This window comes from Pangasianodon hypophthalmus, chromosome 20 (assembly GCF_027358585.1).
Source record: "Pangasianodon hypophthalmus isolate fPanHyp1 chromosome 20, fPanHyp1.pri, whole genome shotgun sequence".
NCBI classification, from domain to species: Eukaryota; Metazoa; Chordata; class Actinopteri; order Siluriformes; family Pangasiidae; genus Pangasianodon; species Pangasianodon hypophthalmus.
This window is the reverse complement of record NC_069729.1, coordinates 6,966,683-6,993,236: the sequence shown is the minus strand read 5'-3', so window position 1 is coordinate 6,993,236 and position 26,554 is coordinate 6,966,683. Positions and strand designations below refer to the sequence as shown.

The 26,554-nt window shown below is 38.2% G+C and overlaps 1 protein-coding gene across 3 annotated transcripts in view; it reads left to right on the top strand.

Annotated features, from left to right (window-relative positions):
* The window catches only part of rassf5 (Ras association domain family member 5), a 48,368-nt gene extending 23,405 nt beyond the window's left edge, over window positions 1–24,963 (top strand). For 2 of the 3 annotated variants that reach the window (XM_026935640.3, XM_026935642.3), the window contains exons 3-6: window positions 19,097–19,207; window positions 20,351–20,645; window positions 20,799–20,914; window positions 22,467–24,963. In XM_026935640.3, coding sequence (XP_026791441.1) covers window positions 19,097–19,207; window positions 20,351–20,645; window positions 20,799–20,914; window positions 22,467–22,619 — 675 coding nt within the window. In that variant the 3' untranslated portion in view covers window positions 22,620–24,963. Of the gene's footprint in view, window positions 1–4,696; window positions 8,153–19,096; window positions 19,208–20,350; window positions 20,646–20,798; window positions 20,915–22,466 lie in introns of those variants that run through there. The other variant, XM_026935641.3, reaches the window with a different exon arrangement.
* Window positions 24,964–26,554: the final 1,591 nt, after the last annotated feature.

Below are 26,554 nucleotides of genomic sequence, written 5' to 3'. Positions count from 1 at the left end.
GACTTAATTGAGATTTTCACCATTTGAAGCTGCCTGGGTGGAGCTGGGCAGAGTTGAGCCAAATGTCCAAAGGTTGGAGTGTGTTTCAGTCTAGATGTTGTTGTTGTTCCTCTTTCGTTTGCTCCCATTAGGGGTTGCCACCGCAGATCATTTTTTCGCGTATTTGATTTGGCACAGATTTTACGCCGGATGCCCTTCCTGACGCAACCCTTCCCAATTTTATCTGTGATTGGGACCGGCACTGAGAGCGCTTGTGTTTCAGGCTAGATAAGTTTGGTTAATGTGTTGTTTTATTTTGAACAGTGTTTTGTGGGTTAGCCTTAGGGGTTAGGGTTTGGGTTTTGCTTATAGTAGGAATTGGATCTGATCCAGCTCCACCCCCTGGACTTTTAAATTCACTGCAAGGACTATCTCCCTCTGGCTACAACTACAGCTGCAAGTCTTCTGGGATATATCAGCTTTGCACATCAAGATCCATTCTTCTTGGCAAAATTGCTCAAGCTCTGTCAGACTGAAGCACTGACCACACACACTTTTATTTACTTATGGTAATAAACAGCGGTCTTCAGTCTTATCGGAGGTTACTGGTGTATTTGTAGGTTTTTCCAGTCCACCTTTTAGTAAGTTGTCCTTGGTCTTCAATTAGCTATATGGTGTGGCTCCTGCTTTGTTAAGATGATGGGAATAAAGTAGGCTGGCACTCTCAGTTTTTTTTTTTTTTAAAACTATAATTAAGGATTTCATTCATATATATATATATATATATATATATATATATATATATATATATATATACGTATTTAGTTTTACTGAGCCATGGTCACCTCTGCTTTGCTCATTATGCATAAATGTATTAGAAAATTAGAAACCTTATTAGAATTATATATTCCTTATTAAAATGTATATATTTATAAATTATAAATTTATATATTTCTGTAAAGCTGCTATGTGACAATGTCCATTGTTAAAAGCGCTATACACATAAAATTGAATTGAATTGAAAATAGATTTCTTATAGACAGTGGAGACAAACATATTCATAAAAAGAAAATTATAATGAATCATTTTAGAGTTATTTTTCATCCAACATTCACAAAAAGTAAAAGAAAAAGAACAAAAAATGAACAAAATGTAGATTTGAAACAATCAGCTACTTCTTCCAGTGATCCAGGATATTTAGAAAAGTTTGCTGTGCTGATGATAAGAGCAGTATCTTGCCTTCAAATGGCACAATGCTACCACAAGGTGTCACATCAGCCGATTATCAGAACATGCCTGGGTCTGTTTCCATCCTTTCCCTTTGTAATAGCTCCTCTCTCCTGAAAATGTCTTGTCTCACTGTCATTAAAGAGAGAATAGAGAAATGTTAAATAGAGTGCTGTTAGCTTTGGGCATTTGTTTTCTGTAAAGATCATGCTGGATAAGGAGCCAGTTTAACGAACATGGTGTCATGGTGTCAAAGTTCATCACACACTGAATGTCCGTCTTTGCTCATGTTGTCGGATAGTTACAGTTTCAGTTCAGGAAAATATGTAGTTTTGACAACTGTATAGATTAGAAAATGTCAGTTTCACCATGTTCTGCCACACATTTACTTTTTAATGGCTCACCATTAGAGGGAGATTCTCTATATAACAACAGATCCAATTGTAATTGCTTAATTTTTTTGCATGGTGGTGTAAAAATTTTGGATGGTAGTCCTTCAGTACAAAGCATGCTAAACATTACCTAAAGGAGTAACTCAATTAGTGCTAGACTTAGAGGCTTTGTGTTCTCCACATGCTTTCTAGATTGACATCCATTGTGTCATAGCTTTCAGATGTAAAGCTAATGCATGTTGCATGAAAGAGACCAGCTAGCTAAAGGATACGGAAATTAAGATCCGCTACAACTTAATTACAATAAAGGTTTTATTATATCATGTGGTCCAATGTGCACCTTAAGGTCAGTGCTCAGCCTGAGAGTAAGGCTGTTTCAGAGACAAAACATGCCATGGGACAATAAAGCGGTTACTATTGTGTGATATAATTAGATAGAGGTGTCACAAATTGCAGTGAGATTGAGTTATAATGCTAATTATCAGAGCTTCTGGATCTCCATTTTACAAATGTGAGTATACTGAATAAGTGTAGGACACATGACAGTGTAGGACAAAGACTGGCCTATTTTTCTCTACAAAAAATCATCCGCACCACATTACCCCCACTGTGCATCTCCTCAGTATCTCCTCTCACCCTTTCCCTCTTTCACTGTCATTTTATATTTCTTTTGAAAAGGGTACATTATGTTCTCGGAAAGTGCCTTACCCTAATCACGCTATCATACAAGCCCAATCTTCCATCCCATAGTCCTGCATTCACTCTGCTAGCTAAGATTTAGCCATTCCTATTAGCACTTAATTAATACAAAAATATTCGCACCTTTTTGCCTTCGACTTCCTTTTTCCTGTCTCACTCATGGAAACCACAAACATGAATGTGCACTCTAACATGCACACCTTTGTGTGTACACATATGCATGTATATTGTGTAAACCTTAGAGGTGTTCGAGCAGTGCAGAAGCTTCAGCAGTGTCTTGGTTTTATCTCTGTGCTTCTGTGTATATAGGCTGATACTTATCGAAGCTCTTAGCTTCGTAGAATCTCTATTTCCTGTTTGTATTTCTAATTCACATGAGATGTAGCAATCTTCCTGGTCATGCAGCACAACTTGAAACACTTTCTTTCTCAAACACTTCAAACATTTTCTCTCTATCGTTCTTCTTTAGAGTTTCTAAAGTGTTCTTTTTACTGTTCACTTGGAGTGAGCGATATCATGATACTTTGAGACATTTTTACGATACATGATACAGTAAGTATTAGAATAATTGCTGTGAAATTACATTTCTGGGAGTTAGTGTTGGAGCCAGTATGTACTTGAAATTCTGTATCGGTATCAGATCAGTTTTATCTTATAGTCTGATCCAAGTCGCTGACGTATTTGATATTGCGAAAACGTTGTAATACACTGATCAAAGATTAAAGTTCTTCAGAAAATTCAGAAATTTCCAGCGAGATTCTATAAAAGCTACTAAAGATGGTACATACAGTATATTTATCTAAAGATACATTAATGTATTAAGATGTTTTAATGTGAATGTCATCACTATAGCACTCCAGTTAATCCATATAGTTGGTTTTACAGATTTTCAGTGGTGATTAGTAAATTGTGTTCCACAAGAAACATTAAAAATAAAATCTCTAATATCTGTCTTGGTCACTTTGTCTAGTAATTGCGAATTGTTTTGTGGGGGGAAGAAAAGGTTTGCACTGAAGCCACTTGGACATTTTTGATGGCTAGCTAAGACACGGCACAGCAAAGCTAGCCAATCACAGGAGCTGTTCCATTGGCTAGTCTATGTAATACAGTGGGAGCATTTAGATATAGATCACCACAGCAACAAATCAAATAAAATCAAGGCAACAAACTTGTATACTTTTAAAATGCGTTTTTTGTAATGCGTGAGGTGAGACCATGAGAGCTGGTCCCAATGCGTGAGTCTCTCAGCCAGTGCACCAGACTAGAGAGAGAGGTTGGTTTTGTTCTAAACACAGTAACAATCTGCTAACAAAACATGTGGGAGTGAGAGAAAAAGAATAATAGAGAAAAGAACACTACTTTCCATGACGTTGACTTACTAACTGTTATGCTAACTGTTTTTCTGTGCAGCACATATGTATTAGTGTCCTGTGAAAAAGGATCCATTTCACAGGAAATGTAGTTAATGAATGCATGCCATGGTTACCTCTACACTTTGTACTTCAGAGTACGGGTTCTAACTTGCCATCATTTTTAGCTGTACATTATGAAATCCCAGTAAGGCAGGCACAGACAGTACACACTACTGGAGGTTATTTGAATATTAGCAAGATTTGATGGAGCATGGAGAGCAGCTTTACAAACTAGCTTCTTGCGTGGCTTGGAGCTTGGCATATGATTGGCAGAGAAAGAAATTAGAGCCTCTGTGCATTATTAAACACAAAGAGAGAGAGAGAGCAACATGAGGTGTCCTGGCTACCAAAGAGGGGGATGAAACAAGGATCATGTGAAGGATCTGACGCTGCATTTAACACCAGCGTGTAAGAGGAGTCTATCATTAGAGACTAGATACTGAGTGCCACTGACAAAAACCTGTCCAAACCAGAAATCCCCCAGTAGCTCTGACAGTAGTGCTGGCTACAAGGCAAATTACAGGTATATATTAATGCACTCATTCGAATAGGTTATTGTTTCTATAGTAACAGCTCATTCTCAGAGACTTATATGGAGAACTTGTATGTGCTACATAATCTAGCAATATAATTATATAAGACTAATAAAATGAATAATGAACAGATTAAAAACTTGTTATTTAACAAAGAACAACATATAATAGTTAATATGGTGAAGCTTTCTGTATTTGACATTTATGGAAGGCGTCACTAGTGGCAGTGTTTAACAGCTAGTAAATTTCCAACAACAGGAATCTTCAGTCTTCAGGACAAGGGACTTTCTGGATAACATGATAATCAGCTTTTTTTTGTCTTATCAACTTCAAAAGAGCTTAATAACAGTGCTAGTCCTGCCAGGTCACCAATGTATTGAGATCTCCTGCAATTTTAACCCTCTTCTCCTGACTATGTGTGCACTTCAGCCAGAGTTTTGTGGCCTATTTCTGTGTTTCACCTGCTGTTCCAGATAATCCCATAAGTTTTCTATGGAAGTGAGGTCCAGTGAATTTTTCCAGTCCGTCATGCTTGTCATATAAGTCCTACACACCCAGACATATTGGCCCTACACACCCTACAGTTGTCATCCAGGAACGTAGAGTGTTAGGTTCTGTTTGGTCATGAAGCTCAAAAAAAAAAAAAAAGGCAAACGCATAGTCTGGCCAACAGCTGGGGGTCTGGATTTATTTTAAGTTACAATCGTCAAGTTCTGCAAACCGTTGACGTTGTACAATAAGACATTGCTATTGCTGTGACATTTTTCAATTCAATTCCCATATCTAGTCATAACAATTGGGCATGAAGTATTCATCTTGATGAAACTTGGCAGCAGATTTGCTCTAGCCTCTGGCTGTTGAACTCATACCCTTGCAGTTCTTGGGCTTTTTCTATGGAAGAGCAATTCTGCCCAGTTTTTCGTGGGATTGATTATCTTCCGTCACAGCAATTTGCAGAAAGACCCTCCAACATTTCCTCCAGCTCTGCTACGGTATATTGATGCCATGCAGAGCAGGGATTCTCATCGTTGGGCCAGTCAATAACCAAACCCCCAGGAGAGCAATTTTTGCCTCCTCCATCTTCTTCCCATCAACCATCTCATTGATTATGGTAATATAACAGAAGCCTTTGGCTTCAGGTAAATTGTCTGCATTTATTGAAACAGACTTTTTTTTTATCTACAGCCACATGCCCACAAAATAATTCAGCATCATTTATAGGCACATTTGTCATTCTTTGCTTTGGGATACAAGGAGTCAAGAGTTTTTGCTGCATTGACAGAATACACAAGAATACTGGCCTGTCTCCAAAGCTTTAACTGTCGCTCAATGAGAATTGAGTAAAGCTGTGACATGGGAAATCGAAATTGGCTTTCAACCACCCTCTATTGATAGAGGTCTTTTCATCACACTCCGTAAAATATAGTTTATAGGGTGGATAGTGGACAAAGCAAGTCTGCATACAGACAAGCGAAGAGAGGACATTGCTGATGCTTTTTCAGTATGGAGTGATATATCTCCAAGTTATGAGGAAAATAATGAGCCATGCGGAATGACACTTAGACTGCCGTTGAGAAGTGTTTACTCTCTCATTATGGTGTACTCAGCTGGTCTTGACTACTCAAGGTCAGGGTTAAAGGTTAAGTCCAGGGGTGCCTGCTGGGCCTTAAGTGAGGTCAACAGTCATGTAATCTATGACCTGCAGATGTGTTTCTTTTATTATTGTGATGCCTTTGCAACGGTCAGGTTTAAAGCCTTTGCATGCCAAAATGAATGCATTTCATTCATGTAACGGTTTGGTGTGCAGGAGTGTCCATCATCTGGGAAAAAAAAGAACATATTTTTGCAAAAAAAAAATTTAAATTACAGATCCTTAAAAATGAAGAGTAGTTTGGAAGACACAATTGCAGTTTCGATGTTAGAAAGTCAAAGATGAGAAAATGCCATTAATGGATCTAACTAACTATGGAGCACAGAGAAATTATGGTGAATTCAACTCATTCAGGAAGCAAACTCTTCAAGATATTAGTTTGTATGTCAATACAGCAGTTTAATTTGCTGAAATGATAGCACCCACTATTAAAAAAAAAAAACTGCACAAGCCACAATGAACGTATAGACCCCAAACAACAACTGGCATTTCCATTTTTTATGTATTATCACCATTTCTTGTAAATAAGTAAGGAAGAAAACATGACAGAGCATGCTGTTATAGGAAAATAATCAACAATTGAGTGCTGTGATGAAGGTAGGTTACAGATACCACCCCGAAGTGGATTATTTTCCAATAACAGCGTTCCTATTATTTCAAAAGAAATGGAAATTTTTCCCATGGTGGAAAACTTAAAGCGCTGACACTGAGGACTCTTCCCATAAATGTTCATAAATGTTGCCTTATACAAAGCTTCACATTATGAATATTTATTCATTTTTCACAGTTTTTTTTATGCACTTATCATAAATTATGTAGATTATCCAGCATACAAGTCCCTGTGAATGAGTTGTTACTATAGAAATGATAAAGTATTAGAATGTGCACTAATATAAACCTATTAGCTGCTGTTATAAAAAAAATAATCAATTCTTGGGCAAGTTGGCATCTTTACGCAGCTTGTGTGCAAGTTCCTTTATGATTTCACATCTGTGTACATGTGTGTATTCTGACTTTCAGTGTGTGTTACTTCCAGCATTGGACCAGATATACTGTACGTAAGTGTCAGTATTATTGTAAGTGATGGCTACACTTCAACCCAAAGAGCATTGGAATTAATTAATAATGGAAAACATAACAACAGAGTATATATTATTAAGGCCATTAAATTCTACCTGTGGCTTTTTCAAAGGCTCATTATAATGAAGTGTGCTCTATTTACGCAGCCATCAAAGCTTCCTCTATTCAGACGGCTTGTGTAAATGGCTACACCTCCATTTAACGACACTTGAAATTCAGACTATTTGCTCTTCTTCCAGAGAACCAGCACTTTGCATAATAGATGTTATGTAAAATAGGACCATATGCAGACTGGATCATTTCTTTTTGTCTCTCACTCTGTCTGTGTCTGTGTTTGTGAGAGTGTGTCTCCTTCATTAAGAGGAAGTGGCTATGGTTGAGCAGTTGCATGCAGGAAGAGAGACAGGGGAGAGAACACACTCAACCACTGATGGTAGAGCAAGACGTAGAGAGAGAGAGAGAGAGAGAGAGAGGGAGGGAGTAATACGTCAGCACTGCTCTGTTTCACAGTCTCTGTAAAGCAGGCAGGAAGGCAGTAAGCAGGTTGATTCTCAGCCTTGACTACTCTACTCACTACAAGCACATTTAAGAGAACTGCATCATCTATAGACTCGCCAGGGCTTCAGTCATCAACCCCAGCTTATGCAGCAATGTTCACGTGTGACAGCAAGCCTGCATGAGCCCTTCACTTTGCAGCAACATATCTTCCTCTTCCTTCCTTTTCTCAGCTGACGAGCGACGATCTGAGTGGCTGTGGATTTCAAAATTTTTCAGGACCGAGCTGAAAAGGCTACTTCTTCTCATTTCCAATGAGATCTTGTCTTGCTGACCTGGCAGAAAGAGGAACTGAGGTCTCCTTCACGCTCTTCCGCAACCTCTAGCAGTGATACACGGAAGTACTCTGATACCTCGACTCTCCTGCTCTCGGATTCCTTCAAGAGACTCCAGGAGTTCTGGCCATTTCTTTGAAGCAGTTCCTCATCTCTTGGTCATATCGCTACTTCTTGCACTGCCTGGAGCCTGGAATGGTGCCGGGGGCCGCTGGAGGCCCCGCAAATGACCGGTAGCAATAGCATGAGCAGCGGCTACTGCAGCCTGGATGAGGAGAACGATGATTCCGCCTTCTTCACCGCCAAGACCACCTTCTTCCGCCAAGCACAGGCCAAGCACAGGGACAAGGTAATGCTGGGGAAGCGGGAAGAAGAGCAAAGAGTGTATGTTTTTGGAGATCACTGAAACGGAGAAGTGCTTCTTATTAGATGACAGTCATGTAGTGCGGAAATGAGGTAGTGTTCTTGAAGTTTCTCAAGTTGCAGCAATGATGACTCGATGCTCCATTTTGGTTTGCATCCTTATATTTAAAAAAAAAAGTGGATTTTGTGTGTTGGCTTTAGTTAGGATGTGTTTTTTAAAAGATGGTTTTCGTGTACTTTTCTACATAGCCTCCAAAAGTTTATATGCTGAAAAACATGTCTGATGCTTTGATGGTGGAAATTCTGTTGGTGGAAAGTTTAACATGAGAAAAGACTGTCTTACCCAAATGAAACCTCGGCATTGGGGAAGTTTTTTCCCCCTTCACTGTTTCCTTTGTGTCAGTAAAATATGCTAATTGTAACAACAGCAGCTTTACAGCTTGCTTGCATAAATAGCATATGATGTGTGTCATTTTTTCTCCTTGTACAAACCTTGTGTGAGACTTATTTGGATTGTGTATTCTTCATATGGAATATCTAAATATAGATGATGTGAAATTACAAATTTAAGCCTGTTTCTTGTGGCCTTGAGCTGCTTTTGTGGGGAATTTAGGCGAAAGTAGTGGGCTGAAGAGGTGATAACACACCTCACCTCCTCATTTACTGATTATCAGTTAGCATGAAGATGCTTCTATATAAGAATATATTTGATTTTAAAAAACCTCCTGGTCTTGTAACATACCCTAAATGTGAGCTTACATTCTTTGGACTGTTGTGTATTCCCAATGGACCCAGTTTCCCAAAATGAGCAAGCACTTGTGTTATGTAAGCTCAATTGAAGTTGAGACTAATTTATTTGTTTAAGATGCCACGGTGAGATAAATAACATGCACAGGCAGCTGGCATATCGCTTTACAATAGCGTTGCACTTCCAGCTTATTTACTGTCTATCTTGATATATATAAATGATCTGAATAGCTTAAAAATGAAATATTAATTTAATTATGGATTTGCTGTCATGTTCCCACCAGAAAAACTGCACTGCACATTTATAAGCATTATATTCTCAGGTTAAGCATGCACTATCAGGCCAGACCTTTGAATTCTCCTTCACCAGGCTTATCCCAGGCTCAGTAGCATCAGGTTTGAAAAGATCCTTGTTCATACTATGAATTATTCATCCTGTATATAGAAACAGTGTGGGTGATCAATTTAGGGTAACCAAGGACTGGGTTATGTGTAGAGAGGTTTTGTTGATTATGTGGGATGCTTTTAGGATTACATGTTGTCTAATTGGAGTAATAGGTCTGTTGTTGTAGTAGATAAAATAGTAAGATCAGACATTGTTTGGGCTGCCAGGATGTTGGTTTTGTGTGACTCTGGTTGCTAGGATGGAGCTGTCTATGTAGTTCTGGTTACCAGGTTGGAGTTGAGGTTATTGTTGCAGAACTGGTAGTGTAACCTTAGCTCCAGATCACATTTCATCTTTAGACCGTAGTTAAAGTAAGCTCTTGTATGTATGTTCTTATTGTACAACGTCAATTACTGTTTTTTTCAGTAATTTTATATCCTTAAACCTACTATAGATCAATATAGTATCATAGTTTGAGCAATATTTGGAATTGGAACAGTGTCACTAGAGAATAAATATGGAACATACAACCCTTTCTGTGCTGTATAATAGTTCCAGTAGCATTGTACCCACCATTCATTCACCCGAGCTTGTGCAAATGTGGCACGCACTGAACATCAGCACCAAATTTCCTCCCATGTGTAATTCATGTTGCACTCCAAACTTTAACGCTAACCCAATGCTCAAACAGAAGGCATTGGGCAGAGCAAACAGCCTTCTACAAACAACTAGAAAAGCCCCGCCCCCTGAAACATTGTCGTTACAGCCAGTTGTTAACATTTGAATAGTGAAAGGTACACAAATATTAAGGAGCACTACGTGCAGAGCTTTGGAACTGAACAAGATGTTCATGCACACACAAAAGAATTGATTTCAGATTTATGATGTTTGATGATTTAAAGCAGTAAAACTGGAGGATGCTTATAGAATTACAAGTATAGCAAGCTATAAAGCATGGCTTACACCGCCTCAACTGCATTTTACACTGTAATGGCGGGTTATGCAAATGATCCTGGTCTCTCATTCAAACCCACAACAGGCGACTGTCACATACTGCTGAAGCTGTTGGCTTTGCTGAGCATAAAATGATTTATGAAACTAGCAGTTTGTACCCCAAAGCACACCCTTGCCTGTTCTGTGGAGCATGTGGAGGCCAAGCTGCTCAGTGGCAATGCATCAATAAACAAATGGCATAATTAGCTCTATACTAGTGTGTATGGAGTGTGTGTTTGTCAGTAGCTTTGATTTTAACATTTTAGATGAGGCATAGCCGCCATGCAGATTATCAAGGTTTGCTTGTTTTAGGGGATGTGAAACGTAGAGAGCGATAGTTTCTCCCACTCAATACTTGACCCAGTAATGAGTGTGTGTGTGTGTGTGTGTGTGTGTGTGTGTGTGTGTGGGAGGGGGACAGGGAGTGACTCGCATTATGTCTACACTGCAGTACATTTGTATCTCTGCACAAACAGGAAGAAAAGAGCTTGTATGTCGGGTGAGATCGAGAGAGCGTAGATGTCGTGCAGTTGTTACAGTACTAACGTACTGAATTCTAGTTCAACACATTGGGTAAGAAAACTACACATTATGGCATGAAGTATGTGAGTATGTCAGGTCTTCAGTAATAGGAAGTGGACCACAGTTTCACAGCTTCCGCTCTAAGATCAACAAGCCTCTGCTCAGGCACCAACTTCCTGTAACCCTGACGGATCATGCTCAGCACTGTCACTATAAGCAAGACCAGTGCATTAACAACACCAATCAAGTCAAATAGAAAGTCATTTTGGCATCCTTTGTTAAAGCCAGTCAGCAATTCTTACGCAAGTTAGCCTAAGCTAGCCGTTTTACAACTCAGAATTCAAACAAATACAACTTCTCTTTTTAGTATCACTTTTCAAAACCAGGACCCAAAACATCCCCAGATGGGAAGATGGGAAGATTTCTGAATTGACAGACCAGGTGACTGGTTGGACATTAGTGGGCAGGACTACTAGGAGCTGTACATGGGACTCTTTTTTTAAATCCTGTGCCATGATTTTAAGGCTAGAACAATAGCAAATAATATTTGTCTGGCAAAAAAAACAACAAAAAAAAAACAATTCACTTGAGTGGTGTGTGGTTTTGTAGTGGTTAAAATCACTTCAGGCCAAATTCATCTAGGTAATACTTTACCCACACAATATATATATGTGTGTGTGTGTGTGTGTGTGTGTTTGTGTGTTTTTATTTCCCACTAATTTCCATATTATTTCCTATATAAGACTGCATTCAACCAAATATAAGAGTCTAAACCTTTTTTTGACTAAGCTTGGATAAGGCTTTTTTTTCTATTGCAAATACTTTTCCTCATTTTATGCATTTATTTCTACAAAGAAAAACAATTATCTGCCAATAGCATAAGAAATTTTTAAAACTTATAATAGGAACTACTAGATAAATTTAGCTTCAGAATGCTTGAGTAGCTCCTACGTGACCTGAGGATGGCTTTGAGGGCATCATGTTACCTAATCAGCTCAAGACACCATTTGCTGAGCTCAAGGTTGGAAGCGAGGACACACTGAGGAAACACTTCTCTTATAACTTATGTAAGGTGATATTTGTCCTGATCGCATCACAGACGTGCTTTGTACGTTACACACTCAGGTGTCATTGTGAAGACCTTAGGATTCATGTTTTTTTTTTTTTTTTATAAAATCTTTGGCATTTAAGTTGAGGAACTGCAATGGTGTCAAATAATAAGCAGCATTTGTGAACAGGGAAATGTGGTCGAGTTTAGTTAAGGTTTGGTCGGGATGTGTAAATATATAGTTCCAGTTCACAGTCTGATGCACTTCAAACAGTTTTTTGCAGTTTCTAGAGCGTGCTTTTACCTGCTGCAGGGACCCAGCTGTGAATGGTAGAAAAATCAGGTCATGTCTGAGCTGAAATGAGTAAGTGTGAAAGAGACAGATGTCACCTAGTCTTTTTCCAGTCTTCAACTGTCCTGTTTCAACTGTCCGGTAACCTCAGACTCCTGGTCTTTGCTGACAGGAGTGAAACCCAAATTGGCCTTCTGCTCTTGTAGCCCATTCACCTCAAGATTTGTGCATTCTAAGATGCTTTTCTGCTCACCACGGTTGTAAAGAGTTGTTATTTAAGTTTAATAATTGCATGGATGGGCATGATGTTCCTAATAAAGTAGTCTGTAAGCATACTAGCATAACAATGCTGGCCTAAAGCTTGCTTACATAAAAACATAAATAATTTCAAGTGGACAAAAAATAAGTAGACCTGAGTATTGAAATATTGAACATCTACAACTAAGGTAATAGTTGGAATAGTACACTTAATAGTATTAATAATATAGTATTAATACTTAATACTATTAATATAGTGTACTGGAATTAGAGTACTTGGATAAATATGCTTACAAATGTTAGCATAGTATGTAAAAAAGTATGCTAGTGTACATTTCTCCAAGTGTTTAAACTAACATTAAAAATATGCTAGGGCACTTCTCTTCAAATAGACTTAGGCAAAACAGTATATGAAAAGTAAACTGTACATCTCTGCAAATATACAATTATATGCTTGTAGTATTTGCATGAGCTTGACGCATTAAGTTAGCATGTCTGAGAACAGTGTGTGAAATCTCTACTGCAACTCAAGAGGAGCTGAATATGAGATTTGCATTTTATTTCATTGCTTTCTAGGAGAAATTTTAGAGAAAATAAAAAGATCCCGGTTTAGATTTCTTCCCCCTATGGGTGAGACACAGTAAGTTGTAGGCAGTTGGAGGTGGAGGAAGTGATAGAGGCCTCGATGGGCTTTAGTTCCGCTGTATAAACAGTGCTGCAGGTGCTGCAGGTTGTGACCTATTTACAGAGACAACCTCATAGTTAAATATGATAAAAAAAATTGGGCTGAGCAATATACGATATTGATACTGTGATAAATTATGTCAGAATACACTTTTCTGAGCTATCATGGGTAGTGATTTTTTAGTTAAAAATTTTATATTTTAGTGACAATTAAAAACACTAGAAGTATCTGAACTGATGTTTAAGTTTTGTACTGTTTTAAATCTTTCGGATTGCAAAATGTTAATATCTTTACAGATGATTTTTTTTACAAGCTAAAATTGGAAGCTGGATTTGGTGTTAACAATTTTGAATCTTTAAAATGATAACAATTTAAAAATTTCCCTTATTTTCAGAACTTAATTATTAGATTTTTGTAGCAGTTAAATAAATTTGTATCGTTTTATCATAGAAACGTCTTTAAATGTTGTGTGTATTAAATGTGGGTCAGTTCTCAGTGTGGCACAAATAATGTAAGCAGGGGAGACATGCATGAGGCAAGTAGAACGTATGCAACACCCGCTGATTCACCATCACATGCACACACACACACACACACACACACACAGCATCCCTCATGGTCTATTATCTCATTCAATCCGATTTTCTCAGAAAAATGGGTACTAAACCTTACCATTCCTTGTCACTTCCCTTGTATGTTTTACCTTGAAAGGTGCATGTAGTGTACCGTGAAAGAATTACTCTAAAACCTAGATAAATGTACAAGAGTGATACCTTACACTGCATTCATATTACCATGTAATAGATACACACTAAAGGTACAAAAGATGTACTCCTGAGGGTACCACCCCTGTGACAAGGAAAGGTACAGATTAGTACTTTTTTTATAAAGTATAACAAACAACCACATGCTAAATTTCATGAATATTTCAATATGAATTTAAAGGTAGTGGTATGAATGCTTGGATCTCTGAACAGTCTGCAGACTTGAAATGGAAATGAAATAAAACCAATTCTCACACATATTTGCACTCATCACATACATGACTGTGTGTGTGTGTGAGAGAGTGTGAGTGTGAACCAGGTCTTTACAGGTCTACTGTAAAGTGACAGCTTGATGCCTCTATGCAGCATCGTGTTTTTTGCTTCCTGCACCATTTTTCCCTCAGTACTGATCCATACCTCATAAATACCTCTCTCTCTCTCTCTCTCTCTCTCTCTCTCTGTGCAATGCTTGCTATAAGTTGCTTTTAGTTGTCTTACTCCCCTGCTCTTATTCCCCTTAAGTGAAACCACTTTATATATGCAAAACCAGAAACCTTGAGAACTTTACCTCATCATCCACTCCATTGTTCTAATCAGCAGCACTTTCTCATTGCAGGCTAGAGGAAGGGTGGGAGGCAGCTATATTTAGCTCTGCTCACAAATGCAGGAATTCCTGAGAGAATAGTCGGAATGTGTCAATTCCAACTCCTTGGAAGGAGCATGAAGATTCACCACAGATCCAAATTTATATGTCTTTTAGCAATGACTCAGGATGTTCTGGTTGGCTGATTGTGATATTACATGGGAGGCTAAAATCTAACGTGTCAATATCCTGACGACGAATCTATAAGGGTTGAGTAATGCATTAAAGGCAGATACAGTAGGCAGGGGCAGTTAATCCACCTTGTATAATTCACCTTGTTTACATTCATTACAGCCCAACAGTATTTTATGTGCACCTTCTCGATCGGTGCTGATGATGTGTTAGGGATGTGTCAGTGAAGCAGGTTGAAAAACATCAGCCCAACTGCATACAAAATCTAGGGTCCATTTCACCTGACCCAGCTGTCGCTGATACATGAATCTACAGTCTGGGCTTGAAAGAAATCAGCCCCAGCCTCCCCTCTTCATACCATTCTGTGTAATTTTCTTATGACCATTGGTGGTGCCGTTGCTCTTGGTTCTACAAAAGTAAGACATCGTAAGACAGTTGTTAACAGAAAGTAAACTGATGTCGATGGCACAGAATGTATGTTTGAAAGGCGAGCGGGATTTAGCCCTGCTGGCCCATTTAGACCAGCCGTTTCTGCCCGAAGTAGTAGAAGTTTCACTATAATGTCCCAAGGTATGACCATGTAGCAATAGCAGAAAGATCAAGAATGATGATATACAATTATACAGAAATCTGAAATAGTTAGAGTTAATGTAATGCTATATAGTTATTAATAATGATGAGATGCACTGATTCCATTTTTACATTTGATACAATATATCAAAGCTCTGTTTATAACTGATATGACTTTTTTCACTATAATACGTGCATAAACATTGAAGTTTATGTGATGTGAAGATGATTACGGTGCCATTATTCACTTATTGAGCTTAGGAAGAGAAGTAATGAGCTGAGCTAATGACCTGAAAAGAAGAAACTTGTCAGTCAGTGGCACACACACATACTGTATGGCATGTCTCAAATTATGTCAGTGGATCTGAAGAAGTGTCAAATATAAGCCCTTTAGGGCCACCGTACATGATACCAGTATCAGTCTAAACCTATTTCATCTGTTCCATGTCAGATTTAACATAACGTTTAACTCCTGAAACATGAAATATTCCACTTTAGGGATGGCGCAATATGTACAGAAGAACACAATCGTTAATGCTTTTAATTAAACAAATATTTTGCAGTTTATTGCACTTTTTACACTTCAGCACAGCTGTAATCGATAAGCCTGGCAGATAAGTGCTGAGGCTGCAGTGTTATTGGAGATGCTTTCTGGCTTCGCTCCATGGCCTCAGAGTGGCTTGAGAAAGGAATCGATTTTCCTCTGCCCTCTTCCTGGCACTGCTACTCCTGAAATTACGATGGACAAATTGTATCGCACTGGTTCACTGATTCTGCATGTCTATATACTGTATATATATATCGTTATATATATATATATATATATATATATATATATATATATATATATATATATATATATATATATGTACACTTTCTTAAGATTAAATTCAAACAGAACCTATAGAACCTCACATAGTGTAAATTAACACCCACTGACTGGCTGGAGCATCTAATAGACAGTAAGCAACAGTATATATTATGATGTATACTACAGTGCTCAAATGTAGAAATGCTCAATTCTGATTGGTCAGAGGGTGTTGATTAATTTTCTATTTTAACAGCAGGTTAACTGCAAGGTTTATATTAATATGCTCTTCCTAATATGTTATCATTTCTATAGTAACGACTTAAAACAGGGACTTGTATGGTGGACACTCCAAATAATCCGATTTAAAAACTGTATAATCATTGATATGGTGAGGTTTTCTGCAGGAAATGTTTAACATTTTTGCAAGAAGTCTCCATTAGCAGTCGGAGTAAAGCCGTATGTTTAAGTTTTCAGACACTTGAAAGTCTTCAGCTCCTTTTTTCCCCATATTACTAAAATAAATAGAAAAAAGAGAGGTTGGTGAGGAAATGACTGTAAATAGTTGTTAAAGCATTAGGGATATCAAGGACTAACTAATTTTCCAGATGCTCAACAGCATTTAATGTAACTGTAAATGGAAAAAAAAGTAAGAGATGTAGTAATAAATAAACAATTTAATTAAGAAGATATCATATTCATTGGCAAATTGCTGTGGTACAAAAAGAATAAAACACTTTGAGTCTTCAGAGTGGGAACAGGAACACCACTTTTGCTGTAACAGCACACCCAGTCATGTTTTTTTCCTTAGATAATCAAAATTTTCTGCTTCACACAGAAATAGAGGAAAAAGATTATTCAATGCTGAATTAATCTGCAATGCGAAGAAGTGCTGTATTCTTTTTATTTATTTGTCCCATGGAAGTCCTGCTTGTGGATAAAAAAGGCCAGTTTCTGGATACCCTGAGGGAAACCCTGTATATATATATTAGCTCTAAAGGATGTATAAGAGTGTAGAGATGTAAAAGCGTCAGCAAATCTGAAACCTGGTGCGTAAGCTTGCCATTTTGCAGCCAAATACAATATTTTTTTTCTTCTATCTGGGTTTTGCTGTCTCGCTTTCATTCCTCAATCTTGACTCTATCAGTCTAATCTAGCACATAAAGCCACAATACACTACAAACTGTCTGTGTGTGTGTGTGTGTGTATGTGTGTGTGTGTGCACTGTTGTGTTCCTCTCTGCTCAATGACATAAAGCAAAAAAATCTGCCCTAAGGAGCCTCATTGAATAAATGATCCCATTTTTTCCCATTTTTCAGAAAAAAAGAAAACCGTGTTGCGTGCATTACAAAGGACGTAGCCAAGCAACTAAAAATATCCCAGCTTCAATCTTTGTTGCTAAGGTTCATTCGGTAGCAGCTATGATCTACACACACCAGTAACACCCACAGATGAGAAGTTCTTTGCACAAGGGGAATTTTTAAAACAGAAAACATCTCATGTTGTGATGTCCTCTTTCTAGAGTCTGACACATTTAGTGAAGAATGGAGGTGTGTTTTATATAATGTTTTTAGGGGGATGTTTTTTCTTTTAAGCAAGCAGGTTGAATAATTCAAGAATAGAGTCATAGAGGGAACACAAATGAGACAACCAAGTGAAATGATGAAGATAAATCACAGGTTGAATGTTTCTATAGAAAAGGGAATGGCATTGGTATGAGTGAGACTTCATACTTAAAAGGTTGGCGGACGACATTTTTGCCGACATGCTGAGGGTTAAGGTCCTTGCTTTATGCTCCAAGCTCCAGCTTTTATATAGCACAGAACCCTACCCTTAACATCAGTAACCGAAAGGAAACCTTATGGCTTTCGTTTTTTTTTTTTAAATAAAAGCTACAGTTCTTGTTTTCCTTTCCTTGGGGACCAGCCACATATCACCCAACAGGTCAAAACTGTCAGATATTCCTATCCATGTGGGGACAAAACACACACGTACACACATACATTCCCCCCTATATTCCAGATCAATACGACGCTAGGACTAATGGAAAAAAAACCCTGATACTGTTCTAATAAACTAGATAATTCATGCAGATGCCCATGCCATTATGCACATTGGTTTTATCCTTATTACATTTTAATATACTGGTTAAAAAAAAGTACTGGTAAGTGGATTGAAACACTGGCTTGAGTTCAGTGTTGCCACATTTTATTTAATGCTATTTTATTTTACTTAATGCTTGGAACATCAAGAACTTTAATTATATATTAATTTGTGAATTATGATATTTACAATATGTACCGTTATATATGCACATGCATATTAATTAATAAAAGTAGTTAAATATACAACAGATCATTTATTGGGAATTGCAGCTGCCAGCCATTTGATCTATTTTATTGAGATTATTTTAGTAGTGCAGCGAGCAAATAATAACAAGTGCTTTGCAAAGACCATTTCTGGTTTCCGTCAAGATCACAAACATCACTCACACATATTGCAGCGTTGTTAAAACCCTAAGTAGGAAGAGTCTCCAGCAGTCGATAAAAGCATTGTACACTTAATGGCTAATCTGTCATTACAGCCCAACTTAATGCTTGGGCCAAAAGCATTTGTAGTGTTGCCAGGAGTTTTTTTTTTTTTTCCTTTGGGGATGGCATTAGAGGGTTTATGCAGATGTTAATCTGGCACTCCAAAAGGCTTACGACCATCAGTAACTTGGTATAAGAGCTAAAGTACTACATTAACTTCACTGCTATATTTTGGTAACCGGTTAGTTGTTGAAACGATGGCAAGTGTCTGTGTTCAGCGTTAACCCATAATCTGAGCCACAATGGTGTAGTTTCATCTGCCATTTTATTCACAGTAATTCCAGTAACTTCACAAAGAAAGATTGTGGTAATGAATTCAATTTATACCTTGGTTTGATTGTAAAGTGCTTTCTGAAACAGGGTTATAGTTTTCAGAGAAAAAAGTCCCCCATGCTTTCAAAAGAAGACCTATAATAAAGGTATTACCATGATATCTGGCAATAATACGTTTAATAATAAGCAATAATAAGTGTGTGTCTTTCTTCATTTCAGAATACCACTAAAGAGGATGAAGCGGAGAACCAACAGTCCCTCACGAGGGAAGAGATCATGGCAAAGATAGAGGAGTATAACTCTAAATTGTCCGAAAATGTAATGAAATTAGTGAGTACATACTTTTTTTCTCCAAGTCAACAACATGTAACAAACCCATACATAACATTAAAACTATTTTTAGCATTGTATATTCTTTGTTTCTACATTTCTTACAAACCTTTGGTATTAGGTATCTGTACATGAAGTAACTTTATTACTTTGTTCTCCTCCTCTCCTAGTTAGCAAGCTAGGTAGTTATCATGCTAGCTAGTTAGCAAGCTAGTCCAACTTGCTTTTTTTTTTTTTTTTTTTAACTATACGATGGAATACCGTGATATCAAAAGTAGTTATTTTATTAACATAATTCGATCCCAGTATAAATAATGATATAATAATGATGACATTATTCCTACATATAGTGCATTATTTTGGAGTATTGAAAACTAATATTAATATTTCTCTAAGTAAATGCAATTAAAGAAATTTTAATTGAATACTGTGGAAAGTGTAGAGGAACAGTGGGTAGCATTGCCACCTCACAGCTCCAAAATCCCCCATTCGATCAGTTTTGCATATTTTCCTTGTGTTTATGTGGGTTTCCGCCGGGTTCTCGGTTTCCTCCCACCTCCCAAAAACATGCTGGTAGGTAGACTGCCTACTCTGGATTGCCCCAGGTGTAAATACATGTGTGTTGTTATGAACTGGTTTGCCTTCCAGTTTGTATTAATGTTTAAAGTTAGTTTGTTACTGTACTTAAGTCTGTTTTCAATATCTCTACTTCACTTGAGTATTTCTTTCAGCTAATACTGTAGATTATGTTGATTATGTTGAACAATCTCTGCTTTCTACTCAGTACATTTTCAAACACAACATCGTTGCATTTCTATATAATCATATATCTGTAAAGCCATATGATGATTTTTTAGCATTAGACAGCTTTTTGTTCCATAGTGAAAGAGGCATGATTTATGAAGATTTCTGACTTCTGCTTCTTTGTGAATATTTCTTCTACTTTTATTTTCATACTTCCAGTAAATTTATTTTTCGAGTTTATACTTTTCTACTTTCACTTGTGTAAAAGGTTCAAAGCTTTTATACTCCAGCTTTTACCAGAATATTCATGTAGCTTAAAATTACAATTACAATTTTACTTTGCCTTACAGTGAAGGAAAACTTGTTCATCACTAATACACTGTTTATTTCTTCACTCAGGGTACTGATGGCACATACAACGGGTTCATTAAGGTCCAGCTGAACCTGCGGCGGCCGGTCACCCTGCTATCAAAGGAAGCGAACAGCTCAGGGAACTCGGAGAACAGCTCAGCATCGGCTGATATTTCAGACAAACGCACATCCTTCTATATGCCCACTGAAGCTGTAAAGCAGCTCCATATCAGCAGCACCACCACAGTCAAAGAGGTCATCGAGGGCCTGCTCCGGAAGTTCATGGTGCAGGACAATCCACTGAAGTTTGCTCTCTACAAGAAAATGCACCGCCATGGACAGGGTAAGCAGATAACTGTGGGAGCAGGTCTCCATCAGTAAGACCTAATGAAGCCATCTATAACATATAAGTCAGGTCTAGAATGTAACACACTTTTTCCAGTTGCCTTGCGCTCCCATAAAACATACTAATCTTTCTGCTTCCTGTGCATCCCAGATCTTTTGCAGAAGCTTCTGGACTCTGAGCACCCGCTGCTCCTTCGCCTGCTGGCAGGTCCTGATCTAGAGAAACTCTCATTCGTACTGAAAGAAAACGAGACTGGAGAAGTAGAGGTCAGTTATGCTACACAATCAACTGTAGCTGTTATGGTGTTGTCTGAGGTATTGGTGTTACAGAAGCCAAGTAGTAAATGAGTGCCGGCTTATGCTTACCACCTTCATGCTTACACAGATACAGCCTTCCCTTGATGAGATAGCATCTCAGAGCAAAACTTTTAAAGGATTGCCGAATGGATAAATATGGTTAGGTGGCATTTGGACTGTTTTGGACTGTTTTGAATGCCACAAATACCCTAAATCTGGATGCTTACTGTACACCTTTAGTGTGCAATTCATTTGTGATTTCTATAACAGACCCCAGTATTGTCCAATCCAACAAATATAAAAACTTGGACCAAATCATGTAGCCCAAGCTCTAACCATTTCACAAGTCTGTTTTAATTCATTTAAAATATTTAAAGCCCTGATTGCAAATCAGCAATACCCAGTTGTGAGCCACAATTACCATGTGATCTGGCCCACACACCACTGGGGAATGACGGTGACGAACTTGGAATCTGATAACGAGAACACAGCCACAAGTCGGCCTTGGTGAGGCCACATTTTATAGCAGAGCTTACAGCTGCGTCACTTTAGCCCAAAATTTAAATGCCACACAGGCAGTGGCTGCATGTAGGATATTTTTACGCCAGTTTCCAAATGCCATTGGAAACTTTAATTACAGTTGGGCTTTGCCATAACAGGCCCTTATGTGATTAAACTCAACCAAATTTGGCCCGGAATCCTCAGTGGTATTTGGATAAAACAATGATATTGTGATACATCATATGAACCTACAGTATGCTGTGGCATAAAGGATAGGAGTACTAGTAACATGTTTGTTGCTTTTTTTTCTTTTATTCAAGTGTTATTGTGTTATACATAATATATGTAATAGCAAAATGTAATTATATAGTATACTCCTTGGCAAAAAAATGGGCCAAGCCCAAAATGGCAAATATGAAGCTTTTAATGGTCTTAATAACAAACCATTGGCCAGAAAATCAGCAATAATTAAACAAATGCACTCCTGGGACCTCCTGAGCCACCATTGCCCATTTTCTTATATACTCTTCTTGTACACAAAGGTAAAATCATAATAATGATTAAAATGTTTGATGTAAGATTCATGTCTGGGTCTACACAATTGTCCGAAAAAATCATCTGGGATTTTTTTTTTTCTTAAAAGGTTAGTCATTATTTGGGTATCTGCCACACCTGATGCAGCTCATCAAGGGCCACAAGACTTAAACATTTAAAGAAATCAAAGGGAAAAGTTATCTCATAATGACTTCCTTTATCTATTTGTTTAATTCTTGCTAATTTCCTGACCAATGATTTGTTGTTAAGGCCATTAAAAGCTTAATATTTTTTGCCCAGGTGTGTATATCCTGGCTTATTTATGCTTTACAATCTGAAAGTCTTTGGTTAGCCATTAGTTTGCTTTTTTTCTCTCCAATTCAAAAGATGTCCATGTAAAATTTTCACATATCAGTTATCCAACTGCAAAAACACATTTCTTCAGAATCTTCAGTAACTATATCTTTTTCTTTTTTGTGTGGTTTAGTGGCATGCATTCTCCGTGCCCGAGCTGCATAACTTCCTGGCCATCTTGGAGAAGGAGGAAAAGGAGAGGGTGAAGCAGGTACAGCAGCGCTACGTGGCCTACCGCCAGAAACTCCAAGAGGCTCTGAAGGAAGTGCAGAACAAACCTGGCTAATGCACTGAGCCTATGTACAGACTCATAAAAACTCTCCACTTAGGATTCCCCAAAACCCCCAGACCTCCCTCATGACCTCTGGAACCTAGTGACCAGAGAAGGTGTGTGAGTGGGTGTCAGGACATAAAGAACAAGGGGAGAGTGATGGATCACATGAATCACGTCACTCAGGACGCAAACGGCACGCACACGGAGATCCAGGAGTGTGTTTCTGACTGACGTGGTTGATGTTTCAAAAGGATTTTATCTGTCTGTCCACATTTCTGTATGATGCTGCTGCTATGACTGCTACTGCGAGTGTTACTTAGCATGACTTTCTTTTTCATTATCTTTGCTAGCATGTCCTCCATCAGGGATTTTTTTTAAGTAGACAAAGGAGCTTATATGAAAAAGACATAGAAATTTGGCAACTATCAAAGCTGTAAAGAGGCCGCATCCCTGGAAGTGAACGTAAGTAACGTAATAAATGTAAAGGTTTAAGAGAAGTCTAGGTTAAAGGCCTGGATCATGTGCTGTAAAAAAAATCAATACTCGCTCACACTCACTTGCATTTTACAGCATAATTTGTATCTTAACTAATACCATTATGAACAATGTACTGTATGAAGACAGACTTTCTGTACAAATCAATATGCCATTTGCTGAAAGCATCCTCTGTTATAGTCGCACACCGTTCAAATCAATAACCTCCACATGTCTCTCAGTAGCCAACACTGCATATTCAACTCATCCAATCAGCACTGATCATAGTCTATCATCCATATACATGCATGTGTACTTTCAGAACGACATGGAGGCTTTTTCAGTCTAATCTATAAACATTATAAATTAGGCTGGACAGCTATAAATTATAAGCATGTTCTAACGCAGGCGTCTCAAACCAAACCCTACGGAAATGTGAAACGGCTATAGTGTACATGTAGAGTGTATAGTGTGTGGGCTCGTTTGTACAGAAGTGTGTTTGGTCTGTTCTGGTGTGACATGAAAGCATATGGAAGCGCCCAGCCTCAACACACACCCATGACTCAGAGCTTTCCCGCAAACTGTTGCATATTGTTAATTCAGTGTGTCGAGAATATAACATGTAGGATATGTGATATATATAATGTACTGTAGCCTAGATAATCATATCAGATCATCATTTCAGCTAAGTGGGCAAAGCAAGGCTGTGGGCTGTCTTCTCATAAGCTGAGAAACACCATAATGGATTTTACACCAAAGTTCATAGGGACAAATAGGCCTAGTATTTTGTAATGATCTTAATAGAAAGCATATTTCGTGCATTGTAGATTAAAAACAAGTTACTTGCACAAGGCAGAACAGACCACCAAGTGGTGAGCCAGAACACATAGTACAGTATATAATAATCCTGGCTATTTCTTAATGAGGGAATGGTGTGATTTCTAATTTTCTTCTGAATCTAAAATATTTTAACAAAGGGATTCGTGTTGCTTTTAAGTGTGCATGAGATTTCATTCTGTCTGACACTGAATACCATCATGGAGCTCATAGCAATGTTACCAGAAAGCACAGAAAGGTGATGAGTAATGAGAGAACGTCAACGATATGAATACAATCTGATAATAACATCTGAGTTCCAGCGTATGGGTTTTTTTTGGGTTTCTGTTTTTTTGATGCCAGTTCCACCTCTGCAATGCAAATTAGTAGCCAGGGACAATCCAGACTAACACTCACTGTGTTACGTTAGAATGTTAGTCTTTATTCTACAGTATAAATGCCTGTGTTGAGTTAGCTGCACTCAAATGATCACTGTTAGAATCAATTTAACACAGGTTAGTTTTTCTGTATACGCCTAACGACACACTGATTGGAAATGATGGCCGACAAGGTCATGTGAGGACTTCAGTTTAGAGCCTTGTCTCCACCACTTTTTGCCCCTGTGCTGCCCTGCTGGCTCTGATGCTAATTTTCAAGTGCGCCTCCTAGGGCATGGGAGGTACAACATACAGCCATGAGCAAACTGGGTAGGATGGGTTGAATACTTCTTTTCGTCCTATCCCACTCACTCTTGTGTTCCTGCTGGCAGTGCCTTTTGTCTGTGTGTAGCCTTACCTGAATGTGTGTGTGTGTGTGTGTGCACATATGCTCTGTTTTCTGTGTTTATCCGCCTCAAAAGTGAGGATAAAAGTGTAAGTGTGAAAGAATGAACAACTGTGTGCATATGTGTAAGTCTGTTTTTAACTTATTTTATGGTGTATTTTTCTGTGTGTACATTTGGGGTTGTGGACAAATCAGTGCTATCTGGCAAATCCTTTGTTTTCGAGGATTCAGACCTGTATCATCTCTAAAAATGGTAAAGATGAAATAAAATGTCATCATTTTATCTCTCAGTCTTAACATGATTTGTACTGATCGAGACATGTGAATTCAACTACCTTCCAAACTACTACTTATGCTACATCAAAGGGCAGCGTAGCACACTCTGACGAGTGCTATCTACCCTCTTCCACATACATCAACTTACAGATGTCCATGATTGGCTAGTGTCGCAGTGATTGATGGGGAGACATTTTGCAATTCTTCTCCCTTGGCTCCTGATCCCAGATGGCTGCAGCATTTGAATTTGCAATCTCCTGGCAATAGGCTAAACCCAACACAATGATAGACTCTACGCAGTGACTGCAGGTGGTGTTAATTGACATGATACAGATCTTGTGCATAAACACAGGACACAAACTGCTTTAAAGCCCGTCACATCATGCCCATGATGTTTCTCATGACTTGAACATCCACAAAGTAAGTTAGTCCTTGTTATATCACATGTATTAGCACATACAAGTAGTGAATAAGCCACAGAAATGCAGCTTGTAGTGTCACCGAGAAACAACAATGCCATTCTTCCTGAATACTTTCTCATGTTGGATAACTTAAAGTTACAGCTTTACCTCTGGCTGTTACAAAGCGCTCACACTGGAGACCCCTTCCATAAATATTAAATAAACCTTCTCACAGAAAACTCCACCATATCAACAATTCCATGTTTTTTAATCTGTTGGAGCATTAAATCCATGGAGCGTCCACCAAGTCCCTGTGTAACTTGCTACTACAGAAATATGCTATTACAGAAAATTAAATACATTACATTACATAGTCAATCCTGATTTACAGCAATATTGTAGCTCACTGAGGCAGGTACCAGGTATGACCAGCAGAGGGAGCCACTCCCACACAAACACATGTAAATAGCTTGCAGACCCTATAATGTATTTATTAATCTCCAATAACCAGTTTAATGGTGACCTTTAGTCTGACATGAGAACATTCCTTTAAATCACTTATTGTTAGCTATAAGGAGCGATGTACTCTATCTTGTTTATAGATATGACCTTACTTAAAGGCTTCAAGCATATGCATCAGGTGGTGCACCTTCATTTATTCATTCATTCATTCATTCATCCATCTTCAGCAACTGCTTTATCCTGGTCATTGCCATGCTGGATCCTATCCTATCGTGGGAACACTCAGCATGAGGCAGGAATACACCCTGGATGAGACACCAGTATATCGCAAGGCACTATGCAAACACACACACACACTCATTCTGGTGCATCTTTATCCTTAACTGTGCTACAAGTGTAATAGTCTGTTATTGTAACTGCTGTCATTTACACCAATTTGAGTTTGATTCACCCTTAAATCCCAACCCTGGTAGAGATCTACATAGCACATAGTGCATGCCCATATATGGAGAAAATATACAGGTAGTCAAGGACACAGACTTTTCAAGCACCCTCAATACCCACCGGTTGTAAATGTCCATCATAATGCCCAAGTCTAAATCCAGCATTTACTCTGGGGGGTTCAGAGAGTCAGCTGCCAAGGGGTCAACCTAAAAATGGTGTCAGTAAGTTTTCCCAGCAGTAAATATAGATGAGCTTCTTCTTCCTTAGCTTGCTGAGAATAGCATCTACTAC